Source organism: Leguminivora glycinivorella, chromosome 19 (assembly GCF_023078275.1).
Source record: "Leguminivora glycinivorella isolate SPB_JAAS2020 chromosome 19, LegGlyc_1.1, whole genome shotgun sequence".
Taxonomy (NCBI): Eukaryota; Metazoa; Arthropoda; class Insecta; order Lepidoptera; family Tortricidae; genus Leguminivora; species Leguminivora glycinivorella.
Genome location: NC_062989.1, coordinates 13,641,498 through 13,655,317, shown reverse-complemented (window position 1 = coordinate 13,655,317; position 13,820 = coordinate 13,641,498). Strand labels below are relative to the sequence as shown.

The window sequence follows — 13,820 nt, the reverse complement described above, 5'->3', positions numbered from 1 at the left end:
CTTTATGCACTAGGTACAGTCACCATCAGATATATCTAAGCGGCCGGGGCGTGCAAACATATCTGAACACGCCTTATCACCTTGACAATAGAGGTGTGTTCAGATATTTGTGAACACCTTGACCGCTCTGATATTTCTGATGGCGACTGTACAATCAGCAGCAGAAATGACGAAGCGGGGCCAGTAGAAATATTTTATACAGTCCACGCGCTTTATTACTAAATACTACAGTAGGCTCGTTTTCAAAACCGATACACCTTTGCTTTTTTTTCTCAAGGCTAAAGCCTTCGCCTAACAATCATTACAAATACGCTCTTTTACAGCACAACTAGGGCTCGCAATCCGATTACAAAATTAGACGGATAATTGCAAGCCCTGAACACAACCGACCTAACGCTGTAACGATTCGCTATCGAGTCGAGTCGGTTTCGTTCTAGAGGTGCTAACCTTCTCTTCTGCTACTGACCGTACAATACTAGCAAAGAGGATCGAGTATTATAGAGAGTTACTGTCAAAGTAAAATGTGTAATCACAATACATAGACTGTCATCTTTCGACACAAGCTTCAAATTTTTGAACCTCAATTTTGACAATTTGGCCCATATTGTTAGCTTGATATGTGTTAAAATGTCAAGTACATATTAGCGCCATCTAGCCGAGCGTCCCCCAAAGGTGTAACGTCATCTAGGCCACCGTACCTTTTTCTCTAGGGCTTTGAGGTACGTTTTTTTCTTAGACTTTATCCGTCTATATGTCTTCGATACTAGTTATGGAGTGGAATGTGTAACTCACTCGGATGCGGCAGAGGCGAGAGTCGCAGCGGCTGATGCAGCGGCGGCACGACCAGGTGCGGCGCCGCGCCGCCCACGCCCGGCAGCGGCGACCCGCCCATCTGTTGCTGCAAATACACATATGGTAACATTTAACCTCTACAAAGTGTTCATAAACTAGCTAAAACTTCTGAAGAGGCCTTACGCCTTAGAAAAATACTTCAACTCAAAATAATGAAAAATACTTCTAATGAAATGATGAAGAAAGTATAGGTAATTTTAACTAACTGTTGATTAAGGGCCAGCTGCATCAACCACATTTGACAGACACATCATCGTCACGCAGCAGACGTATATGGGACTTCACATACGATACAACCGACCCTACATGTGACGTTATCTGGGTAAAGTGACCTTATTGTCGATGGCGGTTACGTCTCGCGGCGTCGTATACGGACATCGCTAATAACACCGTAAGCGCAATCGACAATAACGTCCCTTTACCCAAATAACGCCACATATATAATACTTTGATCTTAATTTGAGCAAGTAAAAGAGCCAAAACTTGAATTTATTGCGTATACGTGGAAAAAACCGTTTAATCACAAAAAAAAAATGGTAAATTTTGAGTGATTGTTGAGTTGAGATTTCTCCATAAAAAGTCACTAAGGTACATCTAAATTGTATGACATTAGATAACAATAGCCCTGTTAAAGCAAGTAACAGAGAGAAAATATTATGATGTACGTTACGCCACACTAAAAAAGTACTATTCGTGAGCGATATTATATGATAATTTTGATTGCGGGCGAATCCGCTATTACATAGTGCAAGGGTACACACCAATCGGATGACTAGTGGAAATAAAGGATTTAAAAACAACACCGTGAATCGTGAAAATGAAGGTTCTACAATCGTTACCTGTCTTTGCTGCTGGTGAAGTCGTAAAATCGTAAGCAGTACTTCGCGATGTCGCGACTGCAGGCCCGGGTTTCCTAGTTGCTGCATTAGGTGTTGCACCGTTATCTCGCCAGCTTTCAGACCTATAACAATGCAATATGAATAATTATTGGAGCAGTTTTAAATATGCAACTTTCAATATCCTTACTCTAGAAATATTTTAATAAATTATTGAATTGCAGCAAACATTGAGAAAACTAGTGAAAACTCTTAGTCTAAGTGCGTTTTCACATTATCCGATCCGATATCGATATGGGTTGTGTTCTGAGGAACTGTTTGACATGATGCCAACGTCCACTTTTCATCATCGCACCACTCGCCATCGATAGGGCGCTCATCCACACACCTTGCAACCTAAATGGTCGCGCACCGTGCGGTTTCAGAGGAATTTCCTCCCGCGGACGCTCCGGCTGTGGAATGAGCTCCCTGCCAAGGTATTCCCAGTGAACTACAGTATAGGGTTCTTCAAAAAAGGAGTGTAGAAGTTTCTAATCGGCAACGCGCAAGTGACACCCCTCGAGTTGCAGGCGTCCATAGGTTACGGTGACCGCTTTCCATCAGGCGGAGTTAAAATTTCTTAAGTGTCAGTAGAAAAAGGCTCGTAACTCTAAAATTTCCTTCGGCAGATAGCATGCACCACTTTTTAGGGTTCCGTAGTCAACTGGGAACCCTTATAGTTTCGCCATGTCTGTCTGTCCGTCCACGGATAATCTCAGTAACCGTTAGCACTAGAAAGCTGAAATTTGGTACCAATATGTATATCAATCACGCCAACAAAGTGCGAAAATAAAAAATGGAAAAATAGTTATTTGCTTTACAAGGGGGCAAAGTTGTTGTTTAACCGCACGTGCCAATATTGATACCCGAGCAAGCGAAAGATTCCACAATTGAACCGCGAGCGTAGCGAGTGGTTCAAAAAGTGGAATCTTGATACCCTCTCAAGGCACGAAGGTTAAACAAACTTTGCCACCGAGTGAAACACAAATTTTTTCACCACACAAACACTATGAAAATATGAACTGTAAAACATCAAAATAAATAAAGTACTTCAATTTATTTAACATTTATGATTCAAAATCATCATTTATACGGGAATACCAACACCCAGCTTTAGACATCAAGTTAAAATTTGTATGAAATTACTTTGCACTCTTGTGGATAAAATGCAATTTTGCTATCAGTTTTCGAATAGCAAAGAACGTCTTTATCAGTTGGTGTGGTGAAAAATGTTTTATTAGGGTACCCCCCCTACATGTAAAGTGGAGGCTGATTTTTTTTTCCAACCTCAGCGTGTGATATATTGTTGGATAGGTATTTAAAAATGAATAAGGGTTTACTAAAACCGTTTTTTGATAATATTAATATTTTCGGAAATAATCACTCCTCAAGGAAAAAAAAAGTGTCCCCCCCCCCTCTAACTTTTGAACCATGTTTAAAAAATATGAAAAAAATCACAAAAGTAGAACTTTATAAAGACTTTCTATGAAAATCGTTTTGAACTTGATAGGTTCAGTAGTTTTTGAGAAAAATACGGAAAACTACGGAACCCTACACTGAGCGTGGCCCGACACGTTCTTGGCCGGTTTTTATTTTAGATTGCCGTAGTTTCGTTCCGTCAAGGTGGCTGTGTCATACATACCGTGTATGATGGCCTGCGCCTCCGGCCGCTGCAGCAGCTCCCTGTCGGCGGGCGAGGGCCCCGGCGCGGGTGCTGGAGCCGCCGGCGGCATCATCTCGCTCTGCTGTTGTTGCTGATGCTAATAAAATACGACAAATGTTAATAAGTACGTCGTAATTGAACTAATACTTATTTAAAAAAACATCATTTTCACAAAAAAAAAACTGTTATAAATAAGTAAGTTTATTATTTATAAAATTCGAGCAATCCGGAAGTAAGTTAAGATTCCCATTATTTCCCCTCTATTGTCCCAGAGCTGTAAGAACCTCTTTTTGACACATGACAGCGTCCACAAAACGTAAACTCGCGCAACCTAATGAAATTTTTAATAAAATCCTGTAATAATATTTAAAAAATCAAGTACTTTAAAACAATATTTCGCTTACTTTAAACATAATCTAACACATGTTACATTTTTGCGGATCTTCGTTAGTGACTATTTTACGATATTAATTTATCACGCAGGATTTACTTATTATGTCATTTATCATTCATTTTTATTTTTAAACTAGTGCTGTGGCAGAGTCTGTCATTTCGATTCAAATGCCATTTCAGTAAGTTGATAGAAATCGTATATTTGTTTAAGCGCCTCCTTGTACATAAGGCCTAATCGATTCAACCAATTCGAAATTAATCGTTAGATTTGGCAAACGATACGTCTTAGTCACATCGCAACATACTTCAAAACAAATGTGTCAAAAATGTGAACTTACAAATCCGGGACAATAGCACAATATTCATGTTCAAAGTAACATGTGCAATGAGTGTTGCGACTCGTTCGCACACAAAAACACATCATCATCCTCCTTGCGTTATCCCGGCATTTGCCACAGCTCATGGGAGCCTGGGGTCCGCTTTGACAACTAATCCCAAGATTTTGGCGTAGGCACTAGTTTTTACGAAAGCAACTGCCATCTGACCTTCCAACCCGAATGGTAACTAGGCCTTATTGGAATTAGTCCGGTGAAAAACACATCGAAGTGTGTAAAATATGTCCATCACATGATTCAATTTTCTGTATGTGTGAGATTACATTTTTATGTATCGAGTGAAAAGCACAGCTATACGTATTCAGAAATGTCAGATTGATTTCAGTAAGATATCGCTTGAGCTGCCGCCCTCCGGTGTGTCGGAAGCCGGCGATACCCGAGAGTTTTTAAACAAGTGGTCCTTAAATTTACAATAACTTAGGGCCAGTTGCATCAACCACATTCGACAGACACATCATCGTCACGCAGCAGACGTCTATGGAACTTCCCATACAATAACAATGAGGAGGTACACTCAAGGGTTATGACAGATGGCGCCACCCTATTAGTCCATAAGTGAGAGCAAAAAGATGATATGTTTTTTCTCTCTCTCACATATGAATGACAGTGACATGCCTAGACACTTTGCACAGGCGCCGCCTGGCGGGATAAAATGTCAGTGTGCCTCCTCATTAACGAACGCTTTAACGGCGACAGACGGTTTGATGCAACCGGCCCTAAGTCTACCGAGTAAGACTTGGGGGGTTACCATGACGTGCTAAAGCCGTTCAGTTTAGGTTGAGAGAGAGGGACGGAGCTATGTAACTGCTATAGTGTGTCCCTTTCTCTCAACCTAAACTGAACGTCTTTAGTACGTCATGGTAACCCCCCTGATTTAGACGGCGTGCGAACTCGTATGCGACTTTAGTTACATTGCGGGATGTAGAGGGTACATACAATTTTGCACAGCCATCAAATACCGCAATGTAATAAAACTCGTATGCGAGTTCTCGTACCGTCTAAATGGGCCCTAATACTCCCTATTTATCGAACCAAACCAAATAAAACATGTAAAACATACCTGTTGCACTTGCAGCAGTTTGTAGAGCAACTCCTGCGGGATGTGCGGCTGCGACGGTGGCGCCTTCTGTTGTTGCTGCTGTTGTTGTTGCTGTTGTTCCATGCTCTTGTTCAACATCTACAAGTAACAATTAATTACTAAGTACCTATACAATAACCAAACTACAAAATTAAAAAAAACCCCTACCGGGGACCGATTTTCATGAAACATGGCTACGAACACTCCCGACTAATTCAGATTTAAAACAAAAAAAATCTATACCTAAATCGGTTCATCCGTTCGGGAGCTACTATGCCACAGACAGACACACACACAAACAGACAGACAGATACGTTAAACTTATAACACCCCGTCGTTTTTGCGTCGGGGGTTAAAAAAGATTTTGGCATGTGTTTTCATCCAGTTATTTTCCGAAAACAATAATTGAGGCAAATATAAAACAGCAGTCATCTATAGCTTTAAGTTAATATGTCTGCGAGCTGCGAGTTACGAGGGAACGCAAAAGCGCGAGGTCGTATAAAATGCAAGGATGACTGACTATCTCGTCAATCGCACACTTTACCGGATGGTTTGACTGGAAAATCAGCGCTGGAAGCCGCCAGCAATATGCTGAGGTCAAACCATTTCGTGGCACCTTCTCGTTTTTGTGTGTTCCTTTTTGTAATATTTTTCTCTTTTGTGTGTGTGCGAATAAAATTAATTATATTCTTTAATTTTTAACAAGCAGAAACGTCTGCTAACGATTCTAAACATTTTTATATTAAAAGAAAAAATTTAAAAATTTACGCTTCCGGCGGGACTTGAACCCGCATCCTTTTTGCAATCCGTGTAATGCTATTAACCAATTCAGCTACGGAAGCCGCGCCGGGCATCGCAAATCTTTCCATGCCTTTCCTTATGTACACACGTCTTGGGGTGACGTCTACCATCTACCGACAGACTATTACGTCTTGTAACGGCACTGGAGTCTCAAGTTATGTTAATTATATTCTATTCTATTCTTTATACCTACCCGAATCGTTTCCGTGGAGATGGGCGATAGATATATAGACTTTTAAAAGTGAAATAAATGATCCTTGGGTATGTATGGGTTACGTTGGTATACGTGGCACGTGAGTTTCGAGAGTAAATAAATTACAAAAGAATAGTTTTAGATGTTTTTAGGGAGAATTTTCGGTCATAGTGTTGTGTTCCTGCCGGTGAGTAAGGCTGCCAGAGCTCAAAGAGCTAATTTGTTCTTGTCCTTTGAGTCGTCGGCAACCCGAACCCTCCTTGGAACTTGTACACTCCTTTTTGCTGTGTTTTCTAATGGAGTGGCAACGCGCATGTGACACTATTTGAGTTGCAAGCGGCCATAGGTTACGGTGACCGCTTTCCATCAGGCGGACCGTATGCTTGTTTGCCACCGACGTAGTATTTAAAAAACACTCACGCCATATTTCTAATTTGCAGAAATATGGCGGAGTTTTTTTTTAGTACTAATTTACTTTACCTGCAACAGGCTCATGGGTTGCGGCGGCGGCCTCTGCGGCTGCGGCTGCTGCTCGGCCGGCACCGCGTGCCCGCCCGACACCTGCGCCAGCTGCACGGGACAAACTCTTACGGCCCGGCCACGACATCGGTCTCAGCGCGACAGCGGCGAGCGGCAGCCATACGTGCGAGTGAAAAGTCTCATCGCTGTCTCGCTCCAATGTATGGCCGCCGCTCACCGCTGTCGCGCTTAGACCGATCGGTCTAAGCTTAATGGCTTTCACTACACCTCGGACAATGGCCATCTAAATATATAAAAGAAGAAACTGAATGACTGACATATCGCACAGCTGAAACCGCTGGTCCTAGAGATTCAAAATTTGGCACATAGGTTCTCTATACGGCGTAGAGGAGCACTAAGAAAGGATTTTTCAAAATTCACATCATAAAAATATAAAAATGTATATATAGTTATATAAAAAAAAACTCCTATGCATGTACACAGTTACACAATAAAACAATAATTTTACTAGTGAAACCCGATAAATCGAGATAATTTGTCCTTGAAATAACAACATTGTGGAAATTGCACATAGTCCGAATTTCAAAAACCAGTTTGCTCAACTTATTTCACCATGGATTTCACCAGTAAACCCTCGAATATTCTATTCTCTTCTTAATGGAAGTCCAAAATTCAACATTTCAATAACATTATTTTTAGTACGCGGGAAAAAGCTAGTCAAATATATGAAAGAGGCGAGTTCCTACACATAATCTAAGCTCGTGTAGGCGAACGCATATCATGCTTGTACAGTCACCGGCATAAAGTGATGCTTTCTGTACCTTGTCGCTTTTAATCGTTGAACAATTCAAATAAGATATTAATATGACGACTTGACGTTCGTGCTAGAAAAATATCTAGGTATATTTATGAATAAGGGGGTAAGGCATTCACACACAGCCATAGATGTGATGATGATACTCACAAGGCGCTTGAATGCGGACAGGTCGTGGTCGGGATGAGGCGCGGGCTGCGGCGGCCGCAGGCGTGCCTCCAGTTCCTCCAGGCTGTGGATCTTGCCGCCCACGTTGTTCATTTCTGGAACATTCAAAACGAACAGTTAGGATCCGAAGACCGATTATCTTGGGATACCAAAAGCGGACTGTTGCTTTCCGCGGCGCGGCGAAAATGTAAGGATAAATATAATATAACGAATACATACATACCGGGACTCGGGTCAGAAGTTTGTAAATCTATACTAAATTAATATTATAAATGGGAAAGTGCGTCTGTTTGTTTGTCTTTCTTTCACGGCAAAACCGAGAGATGAAAGTGGAGATAATTGAAAGGATAGAGAGTGACTTAGGTTACTTTTTATCTCTTTCTAACCCCCTCTTCGCTAAAATGGGGGGTGGAAGTTTGTATGGAGCATTCCTGAACTTTCGAATTTAACGCCAGCGAAGCTGCGAGCAAAAGCTAGTCCACCCCACTTTTTTTGTAACATGGGTATTTTTTACGCGATTCATACTCAGAATCGCAAGCTTTTTCGAGCCTGATAGGAGAAAAAAAAATATCCCAAGATTTCTATACATTTTTTCGAACCTTCCATTCCGTTACCGCCATACAAAATGTATGAAAAAAACGGTAACGGAATGGGAAAAAACCTTGGGACACTTTTTTTCTCCTATTAGAATTGAAAGAGCTCGCGATTCTGAGTGGAAACCACATAAAAATTTCCAAATCAAAAAAAAAAGTGAGGTGGACATACATACATACAATCACGCCTCTATCCCATAAAGGGGTAGGCAGAGCACATGAAACTACTAAAGCTTCAGGGCCACTCTTGGCAAATAAGAAAAAGAAAACGAAACTGTGGCATGTGTGGGTGTGTGTGAGGTGGACAACTTTGAAAAATTGGCCCCTATATAAATCATCCTTGTAACCAATATAACATGTTCATACCGGCAGCGGGCCTCGGATCCGAGTTGGCGTTGGCGCGGCGCAGCAGGTCCAGTAACGAAGGCGGCGCGGCGGGCGCGATGGGCGCGAACATGTGGCTCGGCTCGCTGGGCGCCGGCCGCGACGGGTTATCCAGGTCTAACAAAGTAGGTAAACATATCATAGTGCGAAAAGATTCGCCTTCGTATTGTTACGGAAACGTACGAACGTGTCAAGCATACAAGATGTACTGACATTGGCTGAAATAGCATGACAAATACGAAAGTTTCCGGAAAAGTACGAAGGAAACCCTTTTCGCACTACATCAGTAACAATTACGGCCTAGCCACGACAATGGTCTAAGGCGTTTTGCGGCAGCGGCAAGCGGTAAGTCACAAAAACAAAAACGCAGCGCGCGCGAGGCATGCCACGACTCGCGCCGCTGTTCGCAATCGCGCGCGGGTTTCACGGGCCTACCCGCGGCAGCGGCGCGCGGGGCGGCGCGCGACTCGAACAACTGTAGCGCGCCGCGCGGGCACCGCCACGACATTGGAGCGGCGCGACCGGCCTAGGCGGCTAGATGGGTCTAGCGATTCCACGCGAAACAAAACATTTTGTTTTTATTATGAGCGTCTTGAACCCGAAACCATTATTTACTAAAAATTGAAATGTACTTTCGCGTGTGTAGTATGTAATAATGTTTTCAAACATATTTTTGTATAGTATTTATTCGTATTTACTCTTAATTTTTTTCTGATTGGTTATTTATATTAAGTATCATTTAACTAGCCATAAAATAAATGTCCTGTATTTAGTTATCACACATATTTTCTTGTACAAGACGTAATTGACTAATTAAAGCATTCTATGCACTTTAGAGTCATATTAGACAGTAAAAAACATGTTTTTAAATATGAAAGCGTCCTGGCCGCAACTAGGCCCTGCCGCCGCTTCTAAAAGTACGTGGCATGGCTAGCGCCCGCGCGCGTTTCCCGCGCAGCCCAGCCGCCCCGCTCGCCGCCTTAGACCATTGTCGTGGCTAAGCCGTTAAAGACTGTACACGATAAAATCCGGCCATGCATGACATGGAATATTTTTTCCCGAATCCACATTTTAAAGTAATTTTTGTATTTTTATTAACCAGTATATCTTAAACTATATAAATTGTATAATAATAGTAGCTATTCGTTGTAATGCCCGAGTAAGTATGAGTTTTCGCCGAATATAGTCCATAGTACATTTCATTTTTTGTCCAGCGTTTTTTGACAATCTTCACAGGCTTCCTATCCCACTTTTCACAATTGTAGTTATATTTTTAAAAGCCGTTTTACACGCATTAGAATGTCATCTTACCAAAAAAATTGTTATTGTAACTCATTTCGACATTTGGGAGTCAGGAAGACTTTTAGCCTAGGAACCATCCGGTCTTGCTACTACTGGAAAAATAACTTAATTCTATAACAGTACTTTTTATGTCACCAAAAATTAAGTTTGGTAATTTGAAATAGTTTTTTTAGTTAAGCCACCAAAATTTGTGACAAAAAACGTATAATAGAATAAAAAAAAAATTATTTTAATTCACTAAAAATCAGGCGAAAATGGAATCAGGACTTTTGTTTTAAATTCGACTACTTTAATTTATGACCTTTATAACACATTAAGAAACCACCTATTTTTGTGAATGATACTTCGTAGTAGCAAAAAGCGGACTAATTAAATCAGTTATGACACAAGCAATAAAAGGACAAGTGAAGTTATGGTTGTTTTGTATATACATTATGTGTTGAAACACTATGAAAACTGAAACAACCCCAAAAACAAGACGGATGTTCAATATTTTACTAGCTCGGAATAACATTCACGGCAAAAATTACATAAGCAAAAAAATTGGAACAGACTTTTCGTTAGGATCATAATAAAGAAGAATAAAAATTAATCCACCTTTAAATGCTCGCCAAGAAGCGCTAAAACCACATACGTACGTACTGAAATAAGTATTTTCATATTCTTCTTGCCTACAAACTCTCTACCATTGACGATGTAATTTCCTGCATTATTTCAAAAGTGACTCATGTGTTCAACCGCATTTTCATTACATCATGGTATAATAATATATTTCGTCGCCACTACTATTGCTTAAATAGCTCAGGTTGTACTAGCGTAACGTAAAATGAGGGACGGTCCTGATGTCGTGGGTTCGATCCCCGGCAGTCGAAATGAACTTCTTTTGGTATTTATTTTTATTTTATTTTTCTTTTACCGCCTTTTTACCCCCTTTATTTAAAATATTGTTTTTTTTTTGTTGTATATAACATTTTATTTAATGCTGTGAGTAATTTAGGTACAGTCAAGATATTTAATTCCCTAGCCATTTTAAAATGTTATTAGACACATGTAATGCAATAAGGTCGAAAACTGTATTTCAGTATTAGTATTGATTGAAGGTAACCTAAGGTTCAACATCGTTCCTCCCCGCAACCGCAATACTCTGTCTTAGCTAACCATCGCTAGACGTTATGCCCTTGTAATAAGGATTACAAATGTACAGTGACAGTTGTCCGGTATGACTCATAGATTTATATATTATTAAGCTAGATTGAGTTGTTAGGCCAAAAAGTGTGTCCACATGAGAGGATAAAGTTGGGGCTGGTGTCCCTCTCGCACTAATTGCCACTGTCAAAATTATTTGAATGACGTCATCACTGTCATTATTTGGGGATACCAGTCAATATTCAAAGTTACTACCAAATCTACTAATACCGATATTAAAGGTTTTTTTAATTGCGCAAATCTTTGGTTTTATGGCTTCATAATAATGACTTACCAATTCGCTACAAGGTATTAATATCCTTGCCTCGATATAATACAAAAATAATTTAAGAAGTTTATTAACTTAGTTATCATACAGGTAAAAACACTACTACTATAGTAATCTCTTTAACACTGGTCACACGTGCGAGAGGGACACCAGCCCCAACTTTGACCCTCTCATGTGGATACACTTTTACTATCCTAATAAGAACGTTTTTCTGCACCGGTGATAAAGTTCAATTTATTATGGCAAAAAAAGTGTGAGCTCAGTCCCTATTGAAAGTCCATGGTATGACTCAATGAAAACTTGGCTAAATAGTAATCGGAAAACAAGCAAAAAGGGTAGAATATATTTCTATAAGTTATTTCGTTGGATTACATTACAAAATGAATGTATAATACTCGTTGTAATTGTATAGATTTAAATAAATAATTTTAGTAGTTCAAATTAATGACCGTCAAGGAACAAAAACTAATTGAGTCGCTATTAGACCGTTTTCACATTATCCGATCCGATAACGGATGTCGGAAGGATATCAATAGATGAATCCAAGATTCCGCCTGTAATGTATAGGATATCGGTCCGACATCCGATATCGGTTCGGATAATGCGAAAACGCACTTAGGTCTACATTTTACACTTTTGAAAACCAAGATTAATTAGAGTCAGTTGTATGGTCGGTATGTAGTGTAAATAAAAAGTCGAAAAGTAGTAGGTTCTTTCTATACTTTTTGCTATGTATTTTATATTTCAATAGGCAGGCTTCTGTACCCATATTACAGTACTTTCAATATGTGCTATCCTATAATTAAATTCGGACACTCGCGTAGACACTTCTAATATTATTTGAATGGCATTACCAACATTAAATCTCCTTTTGAAAATAAATTTTAAAGAATATCCCACTATCAGATCAGAGCCACTGGTATTTAATTTAAAGCAAATGCCTATAATAAATAAATCCGATTAACCTTTGGGTTGTCTGCTGTCGAATTTAATTATTTTCATAGAAAATATTTTAATTTGTATCCTTCCAGCTCGAGATTCTTGGAAGCCCTGTAAATTTTTCTTTGTGACAACTAGATATGACATGTCAGGAAATTTACACATACATACATTACATACATTTATTGTAATAAACGTCAGTGGCGGTACAGCCATATAAGCCCAAAAGCCGGGCTTGCCCTAACATTTTTAAAATCGCGCGCTAATATTAGATATTATTAAGTTCTCCATAAGTGAAGCTCACGGCCGACCGACCATACGATACAGACCACAGCATGTTGCCATGTTTTGCCGTGGCGCTAGTGCAGCGCGGAAGAGCACGTTCACTACGTTCAGCTATATCTTGCTCGCTCGCACTCGTTGGCTTGCAATGGGGCTTGCTCTTGCATCCTTTTTTTCCTAGCTTTTAGCCTACATTCTGCCTAGCAACTTATATAACTATTTGTAGGTATATATAGAACATTTGTTCCACGATTTAAGCCGGGCTTTTGGTATGAAGTGAGGAACAAGATTGAGCGCGCGTTTGATTGACAACTTCAAGTGTATTATTATTTAGTCGAAAGTTTTATTTGCGTTAAGTGAATGTGCTCTTCTTCGTTTTCTTGTTATTAAGTGTTTAATTCGTTTAAAAATCCAATTGACAATGGATGAATTTGTTCCTTGTGACGGTGACAAATGCGTGGTACACATATTACTCGACGAAGGCAAGGTAAAGTAGTTAAATTTTGCCCAAAAACGAGACATTATTTCCGCGCGAAAACCAACGCCCGGCTTGTGTATTTCTCAGAAAAGTGCGGCGCGTAATAGAACATTTTGTAGGGCTGTGAGTTCGAAAATTGAAGATTAAGTAGTTAGATATTGCCAAAACGTACCTTTCGGCTTGCCTCACTTTGAAACCCTAGGCACGCCACTGATAAACGTAGTACAAGTGACCAAGATAAAGATGATACAGTAGGGTATTTTTAAAGTTTATGTAATGAAGAAGTAAAATTGCGGCCTTTTTTAGGTATTTCTATACTTATTATATATTGGTAGCGGCTCCATTCGTTCAATATTCGTTCGCAATTCATTTTGACATTTAAGTCATTTGAGCATATTATGACAAAAGGTATTTTGATAAAGAGTTTTTAGTGTGTCACAGTTCTATTTGCAGTTTTGATACTTAGGTCTTTATACACTAAGTTGGTTATGGCATGAACGATTTTTTTCCTAAGCAGATAAGAAGTTAACGTTATTAGCATCAACAAGAATGGTATAAATGCAATTTAGACCCAGATTTTTAAAACATTTTTGTTATGAATTGTGCGTCCTTGTATTTAATGTCATTGCAGTAGCTTGTACTTATCAACTTATAAT

The 13,820-nt window shown here is 39.8% G+C and overlaps 1 protein-coding gene across 1 annotated transcript in view; it reads right to left on the bottom strand.

Moving 5' to 3' along the window:
* Window positions 1-13,820, bottom strand: part of LOC125236822 (eukaryotic translation initiation factor 4E transporter-like) — a 54,318-nt gene that overhangs the window by 11,637 nt on the left and 28,861 nt on the right. The window contains 7 exon segments of the mRNA XM_048143749.1: window positions 793-892; window positions 1,692-1,813; window positions 3,370-3,487; window positions 5,239-5,355; window positions 6,731-6,820; window positions 7,695-7,807; window positions 8,672-8,806. Of these exon segments, the coding sequence (XP_047999706.1) occupies window positions 793-892; window positions 1,692-1,813; window positions 3,370-3,487; window positions 5,239-5,355; window positions 6,731-6,820; window positions 7,695-7,807; window positions 8,672-8,806 (795 nt within the window).